This window comes from Amblyomma maculatum, chromosome 6 (genome assembly GCF_055883805.1).
Source record: "Amblyomma maculatum isolate TAMU_Amacu chromosome 6, ASM5588380v1, whole genome shotgun sequence".
NCBI classification, from domain to species: Eukaryota; Metazoa; Arthropoda; class Arachnida; order Ixodida; family Ixodidae; genus Amblyomma; species Amblyomma maculatum.
Window position 1 is genome coordinate 67,211,108 of NC_139349.1, and position 20,005 is coordinate 67,231,112.

Genomic DNA, 20,005 nt, shown 5'->3' on the forward strand with positions numbered 1-20,005 from the left:
GAAACGCTGAAAATCTATCGAAAACACTTTGCCCGTGGGATTAAAAATATTACGCATTAATACAAATAAATAATCCTCTACCGATTTTTTTGCGTGAGGTTTCATGGTCCTGAGTGTCAGCATTGATGCAAATTTCCTTAATTTTAACTTTGCATATATTCTTCAGGAGGCCCGTTCATTGCTGCGTCCGCTATGAAAACAGGTTTTCTTACGGCTTTTTTGGTCAGCAGCTGCTTATGTAAGTAACCACACTTTGCTAATTTCTTATTTTCGTGATCTTGGAGCTATACGAATAGCATGTGCTTCTTACAGAATGTGGACATTGATCATATAAATCCGCTATTGTACCATACGACTGAATAACTGGCAAAATAATCCCCATTCACAAAACTGGATCAATACCTGACCCCCATAACAACAGGCCTATTTTACAATCATCAGCACCGGCCGCCAAACTTACGGAGCATGGCACGTGCACATCTAGTTATTTTCTTGAAAATAATGTCTTCACAATTATGTAGCAAGTATTAGCACCAGCCACCAAACTTATGAAGCATGGATGTTCACAGCTAGTTAATTTTCTTGAAAATAATTTCTTGACAGTAATGCAGCATGTATTTCGTAAAACGTTTCGTGTTACACACAGTTCGTCACCTTCACTATGGCTTGCACGTTAACTTAGACTGTCTTCTTTTTTTTTTAACGGACTGCATATTCCTTGATTCTTCCAATGCATTCGACAAAGTAAACCATGCACTTATTATTCACAAACTAAGATCCCTAAACATAAATCGAGCCGCAATCGACTGGATCCGTTCTTTCATGATATCACGTGTTCAGTTTGTAACTAATGATGCTAACTCCCATTTAGCCCCAGTTGACTCCGAAGTCCCGCAAGGCTCAGTACTCAGTCCCTTATTATTCCCAATTTATACTAACGACTTGCTTGCTCATTTTTCATTGAAAATGTGTCTTGTTAGAGAACACTTCGTATTATATCAACAAATAACTCATGATTCAGATATCAATGTTATTAGGAATATATTATTAACATTAATATGTGGTGTCTCACATGGTGCGTAGAATTAAACATTAAAGTTAACCGTAAGTCTATAGGATATCACTGGCACTAACATGATGTGTCCTACATAATTGCTTAATACATATCATTAGACTACGCAACTAGATATCGATAATTGGGGCTTCATATTGTCTATAATGCCACCCGGAAAACGCACACTGACCACATAACTTCTAAGAGTAGTCGAACACTGGGATAAGTTGGCTGCAATTTCTCACTGGCTCCATCGTCCCTAATTATACTGTTCTACAGAACTTAGATTCGTCTTCAACATGAATATGAATAATCAATTTGGGACCCTGGGCATGTAAACCTGATACAGTTAGTGATGGCAATGCAAAATCGCTCAGCCGGCTTCATCCTAAACAACTACCAAAAGACTTGCAGTGTTGCTAATATAAAAACCACCTCTCACCGTTATTTGTCCGCGGAAAAATACGCAGCCTGTATCTTTTCCATAAAATATGTTACACCAATCTACACTAGCATTCTCTGGCTACAACCGCCACCATGTATATTATCTCGCCTAGACCATCCACAAAAAGCATATATTCCGCATAGTAACACCCTAAGCTATTTTATATTCACTTCTTTCCCAAACGAACAAAGATTTGGACAGCTACCTGAGTCACTCGCTAGTATAACCATGACTGACAATTTTAAAACTACCGTTCAAAGTTTTTTTCTGTAATATTGTAAAGGGACGACGACGACAAAGTGCTGTGCTCGCGTGTGGAAGGTAGGGAACGACGAAGTGTGTGTGTGTGTGATTCATGCTGGGCGCCGCTGGCATGAAGTTGCTCGTCTGGTCAGCTACCCCTTTGTAAATATCTGTCAATACATCCGTGCTACGTAGCATTATTATAAAAAAAAATGATTTATTCTGTGCAATAACTATGTTAGTTTTAGGATGTATCTTCTACTCATAGTTCATGTAACACTCCAGATAATTAATAATTTCTTATTTATCTTAATATTTTTCTGGCGCTTCCTTTTTGTTGTTCTGATTTTTTTTTGTATATTTCTAGGCTTAAATTTGTGCTCTAGTTTTTTGTGTTATTTTCCTTTGTTATTTGTGCATCCCCTTTATATTGTCACGTACAAGGTGATTGAGGATATCAAGAGAATACCAAGGGGTTAGCTCCGATACAAAAGCGGTGAGCAGCACAGACGCAAAACCCACAAGCGACACTTCGTCGTCCTTCACTCAGTCATGCGCTACCTGGCAACGCTAGGTGGCATTACTCCCCTTTCCGAAAAAAAAATGGAAAAAGAAAAGTGAAGACGGGCGGTGAGAACGGTGTGCAAAGTAAGAGAGTCGTCACAGGAGGTGGCCGTGCGTTATCGTTGGTAGTACGGTTTCAGCCGCACAATGTGCACAATGTCCGAGCTGGGCTTTCGACGTTTTGAAAGTGCGGCGCCGTCTGGAATAACTTCATAACTGAGATCACTCACACGACGCAACACTTTGTACGGCCCGAAGTAGCGGGAAAGGAGTTTCTCTGACAAGCCTGGACGGCGAACTGGTGTCCACACCCAGACTTAGTCCCCAGGTTTGTAGTGAACCTGGCGGTGCCGGAGGTTGTAGCGGTGCGCGTCAGAGGTCTGCTGCCGCCCGATGTGCACACGGGCAAGCTGGCGGGCTTCCTCAGCGCGGATGGCATACTGCTGGGCACCTGGCGGAAGCTGGTCATCATCTGGGCACGGAAGCATGGAATCGAGCATGCTCTGAACTTCACGCCCGTACACAAGTCGAAATGGTGTGAAGCGCGTTGTTTCCTGTTGTGCTGTATTATACGCAAATGTGACGTACGGCAGCACCTCGTCCCAGGTCTTGTGCTGCACATCGACGTACATTGACAACATGTCCGTAATCGTCTTATTTAACCTTTCGGTGAGACCATTGGTCTGCGGATGGTACGCTGTGGTCTTGCGATGCGTCGTGTAACTCAACTCAAATATGTGGTCGGTGAGCTGCGAAGTGAAAGCTGTCCCTCTGTCGGTAATGAAGGCGCGCCATGCCGCAAGACTATGTTATGTATGAAAAACTCGGCTACTTCAGAAGCTGTGGCATGAGGGATTGCCTTTGTCTCAGCGTATCGGGTCAGGTAGTCAGTAGCGACTACTATCCATTTGTTTCCCGCCTGCGACAAAGGGAAAGGGCCAAGGAGATCCATGCCGATTTGGTCGAACGGAATACGTGGTGCTCTAACGGGCTTGAGAAATCCGGCAGGCTTCAGGGGCGGTGTTTTACGGCGCTGGTATTCGCGACAGCTTCTTACATAGCGTTTCACAGTTGCGGAGAGTCCTGGCCAGTAATACATGTTGCGGACGCGAGCAAGCGTCCGTGAGTAACCCAAATGACCAGACGTCGGTTCGTCGTGGCAAGCAAGTAGAATATCCGCACGGAGCTCGCATGGTACTACCAGAAGGTAAGCTCTTTCTTGGCCTTGGGAGTTTCTTTTATACAAGACGCCTTGCTGCATACAGAATGAACCAATGTGCCGAGATAGGCGTCGAGGGAGCGGCGTATCACGCCCTTCCAGGTAATCGATGAATGGAAGGATGTCTGGATCAGCTCTTTGTCGATCCCTGAGCTCAGATGCACTGAGACCTCCTAGAAAGCCGTTGTCGCCATCGGCTGCAGCATCGTCAGTGTCAACGGGGGCTCGGGACAGCGCGTCAGCGTCTTCGTGTTTGCGGCCTGACTTATAAACAGTAGTTATGTCAAATTCCTGAAGTCGTAAACTCCAGCGTTCAAGTCGTCCCGATGGGTCTCGCAGATTTGCCAGCCAGCACAAACAATGATGGTCCGTGACGACTTTAAATGGTCGGCCGTAAAGATAGGGGTGAAACTTCATAGTGGCTCACACGACCGCCAGGCATTCCTTTTCCGAGGTAGAGTAGTTCGTTTCGGCGCGAGAGAGTGTGCGGCTAGCATAGGCTATTACTCGCTCAATGCCGTCTTGATGCTGAACAAGGACCGCGCCAAGACCGATACTACTGGCGTCAGTGTGCACCTCTGTGTCAGCCGCTTCATCGAAGTGCGCCAGAACAGGGGATGTTTGCAGGCGCTCGCGAAGCAAAGAGAAGGCCGTCTGCTGCTCAGAGTTCCACACAAAGGCGGTGTCCTTCCTTGTGAGGCGCGTTAGAGGTTCCGCAATTTGAGAGAAGTCCGCAATGAACCGCCGATAATTTGCGCACAGGCCGAGAAAGCGCTGAACAGCCCTCTTGTTAGCTAGAACGGGAAACCGTGCGACGGCAGCAGTCTTTTCGGGATCCGGGCGCACCCGATCGGCGCTCACAACATGGCCACGGAACTTGAGTTCTGTATACCAGAAGTGGCATTTCTCGGGCTTCAGCGTGAGATCAGCAGAACGGAGCGCTTCCAATACAGCTCGAAGGTGTTCGAGGTGTTGGTCAAATGCTTCGGAAAAAACAACTACGTCGTCCAAGTACACAAGACAGATCTGCCACTTGAGGCCAGTGAGGACGGTGTCCATCATCCTTTGGAATGTAGCTGGGGCAGAGCACAATCCAAATGGGAGCACTTTGAATTCATATAGGCCATCTGGAGTGACAAATGCGGTTTTTTCTCGGTCTCTTTCGTCTACTTCGATTTGCCAATAGCCGCTTTTCAAATCAATACATGAAAAATACTTCGCACGTCGCAATCTGTCCAGTGAGTCATCGATGCGCGGCACGGGTATACGTCTTTCTTTGTCACATTATTCAATTTCCGATAGTCGACGCAAAATCGAAGAGTGCCGTCTTTCTTCTTGACCAGGACTACTGGTGAAGACCACGGGCTTTGTGAAGGCTGCACAACACCATCATCCAGCATCTCCTGAACCTGCGTCTGGATCACTTCTCGTTCTTTGGCAGACACACGATAAGGCTGCTGTCGTATAGGGCAAGCGTCTTCATAAGTAATGATGCGATGTTGTGTGATGGGCGTTTGACGAACCTTCGAGGAAGAAGGAAAACAGTGCTTGAAGTCCAGCAACAGTAGCTCTAAGGCCCGCCGTTTCTCCTTCGACAAGTGGCAGCTAATGTCGATGTTGTCAACAGATGGCTCATTAGTTTCGACTGCCGTGGATGTAAAACAGACCGGATCGTGCGTAACAGGGTCAGCGAAAGCGATAGCAGTTCCCGGAAACAAGTGCCGGTGCTCATTAGAAAAATTTGTGAAAAGGAGTGCAGCCCGGCCATTGTGAAGCGACAATAAACTTCGAGCAGCGCAGATGCCTTGAGCAAGCAGGAGTGAATGGTTCGCTTCCGCTACAGCATCGCCAGTACGGAAATCGTCACAGGTAACTTCCACAAGAACGCTGCTTCGCGGCGGCAGCGAGACGCTCTCGGCGGAAACGCGAAGTGCGGCATTGCAAGGACTGCTACTATCTCGTTCGGCAGATTGTCCCATCGAAAATGTGACGCGTCTATTTCGCAGGTCGATGACTGCTCCGTATTCTCGCAGAAAGTCAATGCCGAGGATAAGGTCACGGGAACAGTCACTCAAAACGACGCAACTAACGACGAACGCGTACCTGTTAATCTGAATACGAGCCGTGCACATCCCCTTTGGGGTAACTATATGACCGCCGGCGGTTCGAAGGTACACACCTGGCGAAGCAGTGAGCACCTTCCTCAAAACAGTCGCCATGCGACCACTCAAAATCGAATAATCCGCACCGGTGTCCACTAATGCATTGACTGGAGTACGACCGTCTAAAATAACAGGAATGTCCAGAGAAACGCTTTTGGCTTCCCTAGGGGACGGTACCAGCAGCTCGTGGTCGGATCGAAGCGGCGACGACGGGAGGTCTTCAACGCAGCGACTACCAGCGGCCTCGCCCCCGAAGGTCGCTGTTTTCAGTTTTCCCGACCAGGGCTAGACGAGCGACCTTGCCCCTCTCGCGAGGTACCTTGGGTGGACGTCAATGAGCGCCTTGGTGAAGGGGAGCGGGACTGACGCTGCGAACGAGATGAACGCTGTTCCGCCAGGTACTCTTCAATAACTCGGGATCGTTGACCAAACCGGGGAGGAGGCGCGTCGATGCGGAAGCCGTGAAGACCGAGGCGTCGATAAGGACAATCCCGGTAAAGGTGGCCTGGTTCACCGCAGTGGAAGCAGAGTGGACGGCGGTCAGGCGTGCGCCAAATGTCGGCTTTGCGTCGGGGCAGGGGACGTTCGTCGAAGTACTGCACTGGTTGCACCGAGGGCAGCGGAGCTGTAGGCGGCGCGGGAATGGGTGGCGGTGAAGGGGGAGCCTGACTCTGCAGAACTTCCGCATATGTGGGACGGTTTTCGGTCCCCGACAGCAATGGTGGGCTCGTAACTATAGGCGAAAGAGGGCCCTTGAGCGCCTGTCGTACCTACTCTTGCACTATAGCAGAAATGGAAGCTGGCGATTGCTGCATGGGGTTCCAGAACTTTCTCAGTTCTTCGCGCACGACACTGCGAATTAGTTCACGCAAAGCATCAGGATGCCGCTCGGCAGATGCAAATGACTCCACAGTTGTGCCAGTATGGACAGGTCGGTTATAAGCCGCGGCACGTTGTTGGAGCACCCTTTCCATTGTGGCGGCCTCCGCAAGCAATCCATTTACAGTCGACGGTGGGTTGCGCACAAGCCCTGCGAACAGTTGCTCTTTCAAACCCTGCATCAAGTGCCTGACCTTTTTGTCCTCGGACATGGCGGGATCGGCTCGCCTGAAGAGGCGCATCATGTCCTCGACGTACGCTTGGACACTCTCATTCGGCATCTGGATGCGGGAGTGAATGGCACGTTCTGCATGTTCGCGACGATCCGCGCTAGTGTAGGCCTCGAGCAGTTGACGACGGAATTCCCGCCACGATGTTAACATTTGCTCTCGGTTCTCGAACCAGATCCGGGCGCCATCCTCAAGGCTGAAGTAGACGTTCCTTAGTTTGGCAGTATCGTCCCACTGGTTAAAAGCAGCGACACGCTCAAACTGAAGGAACCAATCCTCCACATCCTCAAAGAGGTCACCATGGAAAGACTTCGGTACCCGAGGGGCCTGCAAGGTGTAGTTACAGGCCGGTGCCACGCCCGTTACCTGCTGAGCAGAAGCACTAGATGTCATGGCGGCGGGTGATGGCTGAAACTCCGGAGGCAGTCCCTGGAGCCGTCGACTGCAGCGATGCACGAGGGTGTCCAATGGTACAGGGCTGGCGCGACGTCTTTCAGATGGAGACTCTTGCATAGGTGATCTTACCCAGCAGCTCCACCAGAATGTCACGTACAAGGTGATTGAGGATATCAAGAGAATATCAAGGGATTAGCTCCGATACAACAGCGGTGAGCAGCACAGACGCGAAACCCACAAGCGACACTTTGTCGTCCTTCACTCAGTCATGCGCCACCTGGCAACGCTAGGTGGCAATATAATGTAGCATGTAGACTGAGGGAAATAAATAGGAAATAAGGAAATAAATAAACATAGAGTTACAATGCTAAATACTTATGGGCATTATTGTATTCGAGATGTAAGTTAGCTTATCTGTGGAACGATTGTGACATGAAAATGCCGTAGTGATGCGCCTTCCTGTCGCTTAGTAGGAATCGAGACAGAAAACAGCGATTCTGGTACCATAATACTCATCGCATTTGCCAGAAGTAGCCAAGTAACAGGGTCTTCTTAATCATATGGTGGTGCGCTGACGGCACTCCTTAAACGCTTAATTTCAGGAAATTAAGGAGTTCTTACGTCCTCACATTTAAAGACATTTTGGCTGTTAGGTGTGCTGTATAAGGGCTCCAATGTAGGGCTGGAAAGCCAATCATAGGTTGACTGGTTACTTTTGGGAAAATCAGTAGGTTGAAGATAAAATTATTTTTGCGCAAAAATTAACCACTGCCTGAGCTGGATCAACAGCGTGCATTGTTGCGGTCGTGCAGTACGTCAGAGGAGACATGCATACTATACGCTTGTGTTTATTTTGCCGCGGCCTAGAGGACAAATCGGGAATATGCTCTCTGGGAAAAACTCGCTGGCCACACTGCACCGATACTTAGCGACGTCACCCTCGTGTTCAACAGTAGAAGATAGATTTATACCACCTGCTCTCTGTAATATTGTACTGTACCTATTTCTGTAGCTGTCGGTAGCGCTCTTTACATTAGTTCTAAACTATGAGCTCTCGCATTCATGGCTGATTACAATATAAGGAAGAGTAATGTTGGTACGCTAAAAGATATCAAAACCAGACGTCTCTGCTCCCGTCACATTTCATTCTGATGTGCAGTACGCGAAAAAGATTTCATCTCGCACGTGGTGCCTAATCAATACTGACAATGCGTTGTCTTGTTCAAAATGTCAATCGGTCGAAAAGGTTATTCCAGTTTCAGTTATATTTCAGTTATGAAAGCCAGTGTCAGCAGTCCCAGCTAGCACTGTATCTAGGAAATCGAAGAATAATAAATGCACACGTCTGATTCGAATCAGACGCGCCCAGTATTCACTTGTGCATGGGTCTCGCGTATCTGCACAGGGCCGCTCTAACCTACTTGTCAGCCCATAAAGAAAAAAAAATCCGAAATTTTCTTTCACGTGTATATGATTTACTACCTCCGTATAATGTCCCTGCCGCAAACATTATTGCGAATAACCTGAGGTGCCGTGATGACTGTAATGCTTCGTTCTTTTCAGTTGCCGCTTGTCACCGAATCATCGACATTTTCAGCGCACAATCTAAACAAAGAGTTCGCCAGGCCCACACTCATACTTTCGTAATTGTAAGGGTCCTTGCACAAGCCAGTTACGCACAATATGACTTCCTCTGTAGTCTGAAAAATGAGGTCGAAAATGTTGCTTTCTTGGAAAAAAACATATCGCCAAAACTTCAACAAGAAAAAACTGGCCCTCTCTGAAGTACGTTGGCTCAATTCTTTTCTGAGTAGTAGTAATTTTATTCTCTGCAACAGATTTAATTTCTGCGACTTCGCTTTGAAGTTGCTGCTTCTGAAATTTCACAACAGCATTCACTTTAATCAATTTTTTTTTAATGCTTTGCCCCTTTTCATCCGATGCTGTCTTATTCCTAAAACCCCTCTTTTCGTACAGTGTAGCATGTCGGCGGTTATAGACATGCTTGTGAAACCTAATGACACGGCGAATTCATCATCTTCGTTCAGCGCTGATCTCAAGCGCGCGTCCCCTCGATGTAAGGAAGAAAAAGCGAAAGCACTGTTCAATTCGAGTTCGGACGTTTCCTTCTGAAGTCTGCAGCCACTCTGTGGTATTTGCTGCACAGACGCACTTATTCACTCATGACATTGCGTTACTTAAACAAAAAGACCTTCTTTCTTTCAACATTATTGGTATATATTTGAAGGCGTTCCGCATGCAAAACTTAGGACTTATTTTGCCGGTTGGAGAAGGCATTAGCTCAGTATGGGCAGCCGCACTTGGGAAGATTTTCTTGACGGGTGCTGTGTATCAGCAAATGAATGCATTACATGAAACCATAGTTTCGCAGAAGCAAACAATACTGACAGCCATAAATGCTCAATTTGTGCTTTACTTGTGCTTTGCTCAATTTGTGCCCAACCGCTTGAAATATCCCTTCAGCAGTATTTTATTTCTATTCGCTTCTATACTTCTATCGTCATCTGGCGACCACTTGACTAACAAGTGCTGCTCCAAAAGCGTTATCTTTGTAAACACTTGTGCCAGCCAAAACCAAGAAAGGGGGGGGGGGGGGGGGGAGTGGAGGGGATGGGGAAGGGGATTGTGAATTGTAAATACCCCCATCAATTGGAATAATTCGGCATAAAATGGCGCCTTGTTAGTTCCATAAAGGAATGTTACCTTTGGTCAATCATTGCTTTTCATTTTTCTGCAGGTGGTATTTGTGCCCGTGAAGAGCCGAATGTAGTGGAAGGTCAGTTATTTTCCAAGTGCTCTATTTTATTCGGTGATACACGACTTCTCAAAATATTATTGAGGAATAGAAGTAATGTTATCGCAGCATCACGTTTGTGAAGTGCGGAATTCGGGAAAACAAAACATAACCTAAAATAGGAGTGTAGTTCCAATCCAAAAGTCTCAGTTCTTGGATGTTCTTTTATTTTTGCTCTAATGTCTTAATAATCTTCACGCTATATTTAGCGATATAACACAACAGTCTTTATGTCTCGTAAGACATTTTTGACAACTTTGAGGAGGATTAGGAGTTGCATTGCTTTTATTTATTCGTAAAATAACGTAAGCCATAGCTACTCTGCATTTACGTTCTCGCCGTGTTTTTTTTTTTTTTTTATGCTCTTCAGCCTATTTATTTCTTCCCATTTTCAAAGTGTAGCTTCTGCGTACACATTATAAAACGATATATTGGGATGCTTACAAAGCATTTCGAAAAACAAAAGATGTGCTATACATAATGGTGACAATGTTCAAGCCTAAAAATATCTTCGAGCTCTTGAAAGCGCATTCGGCAACCAATAAGTTATTGAAAGCATCATCTTTCCGCTCGTACCTTTGTGACATAACTTTATCAGCGTAGGTATTCTACATACCATTTATTCGGATTGATGTGGACGCAGAAACTCCAGTTTCGAACAAAAGATACACGTTAAAGAGTCCACATTGAGCACTATTTGGGAACTACCTTTTAGAGCTATAATTCGCGTGATTAAGGTAGTACGTTATGTTAAAACAATTTACCGAGGAGTATTTATGAACCTGTGTAGCATAAATAGGCTATTTTAGCACCTTATGCTTGTTTTTGTGGTGACCAGTGACGTCATGTCTGCAACACGCAATTTGGGAAAGCCAAATTAACAAAATTATGAAAGGGGTCTGTTTTATAGCATCGTTCTAATATACCCTACGAAAGCCCAAAACTGTGAGCACTATGCATCCTAATTGCAAAACGTTTTCGAAGAAGGAGTATGCACTGATGAGGTAGTGCCCTGTTTTAAGTGCGCTAATGAAGTGAGGCAATACTATAAAAACAACGCTTGCATTGACTTTCAGAGGACGCAGTGAAGCTGGGACTGTATTTTGTTTACGACCATACCTTTGCTCAACAGGCAATCTTCAAGGAGAACAACAGCTTTAATACTTACTTCACAGTACTCACCAATACCGTAAGATGGAAACAAAAACCTCTATATATTGTCTCAAAATCAAGGGGCTTTAATTGTGTCCTGCAGCAGTCGCCAGCATTATTTGCGTTACGAACACATAATCTATTAAGCGATTTTAAAAACTACAGCGGATTTATTTACGTTAACCGAATGCGAAGTACGCGGGCTGGCACGTTATGTTTCACTTCGCTTTAGGTTCGGAGCTGCCGTTTCGACTCACGCCGAGGAATGAAAGTGTTCACGGAACCAGTGGCACCTGGGCATTCTGAGCTTGTCACATTTTGTAGCGCTTTGGGCCTTTAGGATATTTTATACTCACCCTATGATTCGATGACATGAAGATGATGGGCGCGAGTCTAACCACTGAAGCGAATGCCAGCAGAGCGATGAAATCTGGGTGGAGCGATCTACCTCATAGGCGCTGAGTTAGAGTGTGAAGCTGCCTATCAGGGTGACATTTCAGGGCCTTATACGCGCTACAACTTTTTTTAGGAAAATTGTTTTTCCTGGCTATACTATTTGAATGGCGAGCTATAAATCTGCAAATGCAGCATACCGCTAATATTAAGATTATTAGATGAATTATCATATTTAGTTGATTACAGAACTAATTGAAGCAGTTTGCCTCTCACTCAATCTCCGCCGCAGCCCTCAAGATAACTTCAAAGGTAAAAAAACCTAAAGCCTTTGTCTTAAAATTTTGCACATAAATAAAGAAGACATGATGTATAATTGCGCTAAGCAGTTCGGGGAGTAGCAGCAGAAGGAGAGGCGCGCGCGTTAGCGTTTATCACTTGTGAAGCTGACGAACACTGATTGTCGTCAGGATTAAAAATATGCTGGGATCTTTAAGAACCAGCACCTGAATCTTCAGAGCAAGAATCGAAGTTTCGTCCGAGAACCTGGAAGCCTGTAATTTTTTTACAGTGAAAATACTGACGCGCAACAACGTTAGTTTCACAGAAACAAAGTAATATACTGGCGCTACGAGCACCGGTATGCATGATGAGCCTGCTTAGGCAATTTCAGCAGTGATAAAGTAGTAATTTAGGTTGACCGATACAGCAAATACACAAACGAGGTATAGGGTCAACAAAACTACTCTGCACCAGGAAAATAACCATTCGTCCGCGAAGCCCGAGGAGCAATGATCGCGGCTAACGCGCAAGGACTCGTGCCGTGGAACACAACTCTGCACAGTGGCATTAAAATATTTCTCCTCATCGTTCCCACTGTCCAACTTGAAGAGTCTACTACGTACAAGGCCGGGAGCTGTCGAACGGTACCGTTCCACCGATACTGTACAAGTATACTGCACATTTTTCAGGGGCCTGGCAGTTCCGCTCCTCTGGTAGAGAAATCTCGTTAACCAGGTGCAAGAAAAGTTAACCTACCTCGGACTGGTTGTGGGCAGTTTCAGTGCTTTTTATAACAGCAAGAACAACGATGAAGCCAGCGCGCTCCTCCAATGCAGTAGTTGCGGGTTACGCTTCGACAGCTCGCTTACTTAGTGAAGGGTTCTTTTGCTGAATGAGAAAGTCTAATCTCTCAAATTATGTTTAAACAGTGTCAGACCGTAGTGTATATTAAATAAATAAATGAATGCAATGACAACACGGAATAAGATGCATAGGAATGCATCAAACAGCAGCTGCTCAGCACACGTCGCCCCATTTCCACTTGGTGCGTCAGGCGGGCGCTGCCGAGAAGGGGCGCATGTCATCGCTTCCAATAAATATGCCAAAGGAGCCAATAAAGATAGAATTCGGCAGAGGCACTGAAGAATGTTTGCGTGCACGAATGAGAAAAATGTATAGACCCGCAGGTAAAATGTTAAAAAATTAACTTTTCGACTTGTATTTACGGTCTTTAAGCTGGTATTGTATTAGGTGATTTGTGGGTTTAACGTCTCAAACCGATTAAGGCTGTGGACGCCGTAGTGGAGTCCTCCGGAAATTTCGACCACCTGGGGTTCTTTAACGTGCATTGACATCGCACAGCACATGGGGCCTTGCTTTTCGCCTCCATCGAAAAGCGGCCGCCGCGGCCAGGATTCGATCCCGCATCCATTGGCCACAGTAGTCTGCACAACTGCGGCGGGTGTTAGTGAATTAAGAGAGAGAGAAAGATAGATCGTGCTAGCCTCCAGTGGGTCTACCACAGGTATGCTGTATGCAACGAGAAATCGTATGATACCAACAAAAACACTGTACGAGGCCGTATCAAACTGCTGTTCCGTATTCGTATCAAACTGCTTCTCAAGTTTGATACGAATGTTAGGAAATAGAGAACAACTTTATTTGCCCCAGATGTCGTGAATTATGGCAGGTGGGTCCTTAGTGGCCCCCAGTTGAGTGCGACATGCTAGGCCCATGAAATAAGTGCAGGTTATGTGTTCTTGTCTGGCTTGGTGAGGAGTTGGTGCCAGCTTTGCGCAGAGAGAGCTAGCAGGAGGACCCTTAGGGGGCGGGTTATTCTCGCATCCCCAGAAGATGTGCGCCTGACTGGCTGTTCCTCCGTTGTGATAATTTGAACATGCGAGGTAGCATTCCCCGTTAGTAATTAGTGATAGCCTGGAGTGACTAAGAATTGAGTGTGTATGTAATCTGCGGAGCAGGTTGGCTTGTGCTCGGTCGAGGTCTGGGTGGGGAGGCGGGAAAAGGCGTCGCGTTTCTTCGAGATAATTGGTAATTTCGGCAAAAGTCTGGGGCCTTCAGCCCGTGCGTATGGATGCGTGAGGCCGACCACCCGGATTGTTAATCCTCGGGCAAGTTGATCGGCTCCATCGTTTCCAGAGTTGCCCGCCTGGGCGGGTATCCAGATTAGGTTAATTTTGTGGTCGGGAGTACAGCCGCGTAGGATGCGTGCGGCAGGAAGGCAGGTGTTGCCTGCCGAGAAATTTAGAATAGCTCTTTTTGAGTCACTGAGGGCTGTACGCGTACGCGGGTCAGCGATGGCCAGCGCTATCGCTGTTTCTTCCGCTACGGCGGGGGAGGAGGCACGCACCGTGGTGGCGGAGATAAGGGTAGATGGCGGCGTGGTAGCACAGGCCACATAGGTTGTTGCATATTGCCTTGCGCCGTCCACGTACGTTGCGTGTTCATGTCATCGAATACACGGACTTTGTGCTGACGGCGCGCGTCGTGTCGGCGAGAGAGCATGTTTTAGGTAGCGGGTTGACAACGAGGCGGCTGTGCATACCTGTCGGGAGGGGGGCTGTGGAGCCGTTTCATCCTTGACCGGTTAAACGTCAACCCAGTAGGCGATCCCCATCCTATAAATGTCGGGAAAATGGGGCCACATGGAGGTTGGCCAGTGGTGAGTAAATTTAGCCGGATGACATGTGTTGAGCTGTCTGAACTGGCGATGTCTGGGTCTCCGACGAGTCGAAGTGATGCGTCGTGGTGTCATGCCGGAGCTTTATCACGTGAATTTATTTTTCCTGCTGCGCAGCTGCTGAGAACGTAATTTTCGAGCCATATCTTGAGCACATACATCACCGCAGCTGGTCTTTACTTGTAATGGGAACTCACTGAATCCCAGTCGTGCCTCGTGTGCTTCGCCCACGTATACTGGAGGCTCTCCACGATGACGCTACTGCAGGTTACCTTGCTGTTGACAAAACATACGACCACGTAAAAAAAAACGATTCATTTGGCCTGGCCTATCTTCCAGCGTGAAAAGGGGGAAATCAGCTGGAGAGGATCAGATAACTACAGATTTGCTGAAGGACGGGGGGGATATCGTGCTAGAAAACCTGGCCACCCTGTATACGCAGTGCCTGGTGTCATCGACGGTACCGGAACCATGGAAGAATGCAAACATTATCCTCATTCACAAGAAAGGGGACTCTAAGGACCTTAAAAATTACAGACCAATCAGCTTACTGTCTGTTACGTATAAGGTATTTACTAAGGTAATCGCTAATAGAATCAGGACAACCTTAGACTGCAATCAAGCAAAGGATCAAGCAGGGTTTCGGAAACGGTACTCTACTATCGACCATATCCATACCATCAATCAGGTGATAGAAAAATGCTCGGAATATAACCAGCCCTTATACATAGCATTCATTGATTACGAAAAAGCATTTGACTCAGTTGAAACCTCGGCGGTGATGCAGGCATTGCGAAATCAGGGGGTAGACGAGCCATACGTGAAAGCGCTGGAAGATATATATAGTGGCTGCACAGCAACCATAGTTCTGCATAAAGAAAGTAACAAAATTCCCATAAAGAGAGGTGTTAGGCAAGGAGACACAATCTCCCCAGTACTATTCACAGCTTGTTTAGAGGAAGTATTCAGAGACTTAAAATGGGAGCAGTTAGGGATAAGGGTAGATGAAGAATATACCTCAGTAATCTGCGATTTGCTGATGACATTGCCTTGCTAAGCAGCTCGGGGGATGAACTGCAAATAATGATTGATGACCTAGACAGGAAAAGTAGAAAGGTAGGCTTGAAAATCAATATGCAGAAGACTAAGGTAATGTTCAACAGCCTCGGGAAGGAACAGCAGTTTACATTAGGTAGCGAAATACTGGAAGTAGTAGGCGAATATGTCTACTTAGGACAGGTAGTAACCGCAGACCCGGACCACGAAAAGGAAATAACAAGAAGAATACGATTGGGATGGAGCGCATTTGGCAAGCACTCGCAGATTATGACTAGCAGCTTACCGGTATCGCTCAAGAGGAAAGTATACAACAGTTGCATCTTGCCTGTACTCACCTATGGGGCTGAAACGTGGAGGCTAACCAAGAGAGTTCTACTTAAGTTGAGGACAACCCAGAGGGCTATGGAACGAAAAATGGTAGGGGTAACATTAAGAGATAGAAAGCGTGCAGAGTGGGTCAGAGAAATAACTCAAGTTACCGACATTCTAGTAGAAATTAAGAAGAAGAAATGGACATGGGCAAGACATGTAGTGCGAAGAGAGGATAACCGATGGTCGCTGAGGGTAACAAACTGGATTCCAAGGGAAGGAAAGCGTAGCAGGGGGCGGCAGAAAGTTAGGTGGGCGGATGAGATTAAGAAGTTCGCAGGGGTCAAGTGGATGCAGCTAGCACAGAACCGGGTTAAGTGGAGAAATATGGGAGAGGCCTTCGCCCTGCAGTGGGTATAATCAGGCTGATGATGATGATGATGATCTTCCAGCGTAGCCAAATACGTAGCATCCTGCCCTCTGTGCCAACGTCGCAAACGGCTGACTTCTTCGCCCGCTGGCCTTCTACAACCTGTTCCATGTCCCTCCACGCCATTCGAAGTAGTCGGCATCGACGTATATGGTCCCCTACGTCTCTCCGATGGGAGTAACCATTGGAGTATAACAGCTGTCGACCACCTTACACGCTACGCTGAGACAGCACCTGTACCGACTGGTTCCGCTCAAGAAGTAGCAAATTTCTTTTTGCGATCAATTGTATTGCGTCATGGCGCTCCTCCGGTGCTCCTAAGTAACCGGGGGCGACCTTCTTATCGACATCCGTTGCCGAAGTTCTTTACGCGTCATCCACCCTTCACAAGACAACCTCAAGCTACCATCCTCAAACTAATGGTCTGGCTGAGCGATTTCATTGCACCTTGTCGGGTATGATGCATGTACATTACACCGGATCATCGAAATTCAGCTACCGCCTGCCAGAGTCAGAGTCAACTTTTCGAAGCTGTCAGGCTTTATCCAGGATGTGCAATGGTGTGGGTGTTCGTTAGCTGCCAAATACCACCGACCAGAGACGTACCCGAGATTTTTAAAGGCTCTAATGCTTCTTAATGGGAGTTCCAACTACCCCTTGCAAAAAGTAGCTCGGGATTCTTCGTAGCTGCGAATCTTCACACGCTTGACGCCGACGCCATCGGATAAAGCTTTCTGCCTGAGTTTGTAATGGTCGCCCACTGACGTTTCTTTCCTAAGAGTCAGAGAGCCAAACAAAAACTTCAGGACGCCATTAAGACCCCTCAAGAGCGGCAAGGTAAGGCCTTTAGGGCTAGTTCTGCTGTAGTGTTTATTTGACAGAACCCCGCCGATGACGCAGGGCAGGAGAGCGGCTTCTTCTGTGCTGGATTCGAGGACAATAGTTTCACTCGGTGCCGATGGCGCGCGCTCCTTGCGCCGCTTGGTCTTCGGAGCATAGGCAGATTGCGTGCCACAGTGTTCGACGCACGGCTGTGGCCGGCCACGCCCCCTCTTGGAGAAGGGTGTGAAGCCGTCATCATGTCATCCCGCGTTGTTATAGAGACGCCAGGAAAGGTAGACAAGGAGAATAAAGAGGCTTTTATCAATTGCCCTGCGTGGCCTAGTTTGGTTTGCACGCTCGGCTGGTGCTCGGAGGGGTAGGAGTTCGACTCCCAGTGGAGGACAAATTATGGACTTTGATGGATTTACTGGAATAGGTTTAGATTGAATTATGGACTATTTGCTAGATTGACTTCATTATAGGGTTAAGAGATGATCAATTGAATTGTAGACTGTTTAGTGATGAGATGGATTCAAGTCTCACTTGATGTTTGTACTGTGTTGGATGAGCTTTGGGTCTGTCTCGTCAGACGCACGCAACAGGTGAGCTACTAAATACAACTTTTAAAAAGTGCAGCGGTGCTTCGAAGCAAACATCAGCCACCGGGCATGTGCGCTGTACGCGCGCACGTAACCATTGCTGGCTAGGAAGCGATGCGCGCTCGTGTCCACGTACAATCACAGCAGGTCCCGGGGAAAGACGACACGCGCTCCTTTCGAGACCGACTGCGTAGCACTGTGCAAGGTTTGCCGCTGCGCCGGATTGTGGCGATGCTTCTCAATCTCGCGGCCAATCACGATTTTGAGCTACACGGGCCTCGACTCGCGATTGTGATGCCACGAAATGTGCCTGTATATGCTTTCATTTCTTTTCTCACCCCATCATCACCCATCACAGCCCTCCTTCTCCTCGTGTTTCCTTTCTGGAGTGCAAAGTAGCAGGCCAAATATTTATCCATAAGACTGAACTCTCCCTCAAATCAGTAAAATAATATATCTTCACAGTGCTTGTTGGTCCACCATTCTGTCTACGACGGTCCCGCAATCTTCAACATCCAGCTGCTTACGAAATCATTTCCAGAACAACTCTCGATGTTACAACAGCGATATACTTTGGAATGCCGCTTTGTTATAGTTTATTGTAATTGCACTCCTATGATCGAAACTACATGCTGTTTTGTGTTGAATTATTGCGAAGTTAGTTGAACTTTTTCTTACGCACAAGCTGTAGCGTAGGCCACGAATGCACGCTTGAAGTGCAACCAACCGAAATACTGATGGTTGGGTACACGCAGACTATATGAGCCTTAATTTCAGGAAAAACATATTAATTGCTTGCATGCCATAGTTTTGCCAGTTATTGTATAAATGTAATGCGTTTTTTCAATCAAAAACGCATTTCTATTGATTTTGTTTGTTTTGATTACACACGTGTCCAGATATGACGAGCATGGCGCTCTGTTAAGTGCAGCTCATGGCCGCATTCACTACCTGTATGCTTTTTGCTTTTGACTATCACCTTCATTTACGCTTTCTTGGTCTTTAAAATTTTCTGAGATTTATATGTCCTCCTGTCCCGGTAGAGAAAATTATGATTCCGTACTTTTTTTCTATTTCAACCTTCGCCTAACACCTACAGCTTCTTTCGACAGGCCGCCAAAGGAATGACCGTTATTTCGAGCATAAGGTCAATTTCATTTCTGAGAGGGCTGTAGCAGACGGCTCTGTAAACAACTCTGTCATTGGAGCAAACAAATGTAATGAAGGATGTGCTGCATTTTGTCTCCAAGCTCTACTATATTTGAAATAAGATAATAAGTATACTTATCTGCAACCGTCATGCGGCTGAAAACAAAACTGATCAGCCTTCCTGGAAAGACCATCTCACGTTCGTGGCTACCGCCCTACCGACTAATTTAATTAGGACAGCTAATAATAGCGAGAGAGCAAGTTGAGTAATAACTTGAGCTAAATGATGCTAATGGGATACATTTAGGGTAATTCACTTAAGTGGAATAGGTTTATAACAGGAAAGTGATTAATCTTCCGAGTCCAGCCAAGCGCAACATATGGCTGCGATAGGAACAGCAGCATTCGTAGAATATTCCAGGTAATACAAAAATTCGCTCTTGTCCAGGTTAAAACCTGTAACTATAACGTGCCCAGAACTATTCATAGCTGTGATCTGCGTGTTGGCCTTTCTCTGCTACTGAAGGTCCGTATCTCGGCGCTTTCCAAAGTTCATAATTTGACAAAATTTAGATGTAGTAATCAACTGCATGTAAAGCTTTCATCTCCTTTTTGCAGCGTGCTATCTAATGGGTGTCAAGGCACAAAGGAATATTTTTAGTAACGTTGTGAAGTGCTATAAACCATGAAGGTCGGGAACGGGGAATATCTCCACTATTTTATTGACAAATATTTGTATTTCAGGCCCAGGCATATTTCAGGAACCATCGTAACCTAAAGTTTTACTTTACACTTGTCAACTCATCCATATTACAGGTGAGAATACGTTTACAGTCCTGCATTCCTCCACTAATCGTGAGTACATTCACTTCTTCAGGAACAAGAGAAGCTTAAATATGTCAATAACGGGGAAAAGCTGCTAGACGCTGAAGAAACTCTGCGCAATATGGAAATTATGTTTACGTGGAATGAAAGTTTGAGTAGTGACGTCGACGTCGTGTTTCTTGTGACGGGGTAAGTTGTTGCGCAACAAATATTAGTTTTAAGTGTGAAGTTTCTATAAAATGACAAATGGTTCAGTTCTCACAGGAATTGGGTGTTCAGT

General features: G+C 46.4%; 1 protein-coding gene across 1 annotated transcript in view; it reads left to right on the forward strand.

Annotated features, from left to right (window-relative positions):
• Nucleotides 1–20,005, forward strand: part of LOC146185931 (uncharacterized) — a 39,196-nt gene that overhangs the window by 2,140 nt on the left and 17,051 nt on the right. Inside the window, exons 2-6 of the mRNA XM_084605603.1 lie at nt 167–238; nt 9,951–9,989; nt 11,084–11,196; nt 19,645–19,716; nt 19,778–19,914. Of these exons, the coding sequence (XP_084461729.1) occupies nt 193–238; nt 9,951–9,989; nt 11,084–11,196; nt 19,645–19,716; nt 19,778–19,914 (407 nt within the window). The 5' untranslated portion in view covers nt 167–192. The remainder of the gene's footprint in view (nt 1–166; nt 239–9,950; nt 9,990–11,083; nt 11,197–19,644; nt 19,717–19,777; nt 19,915–20,005) is intronic.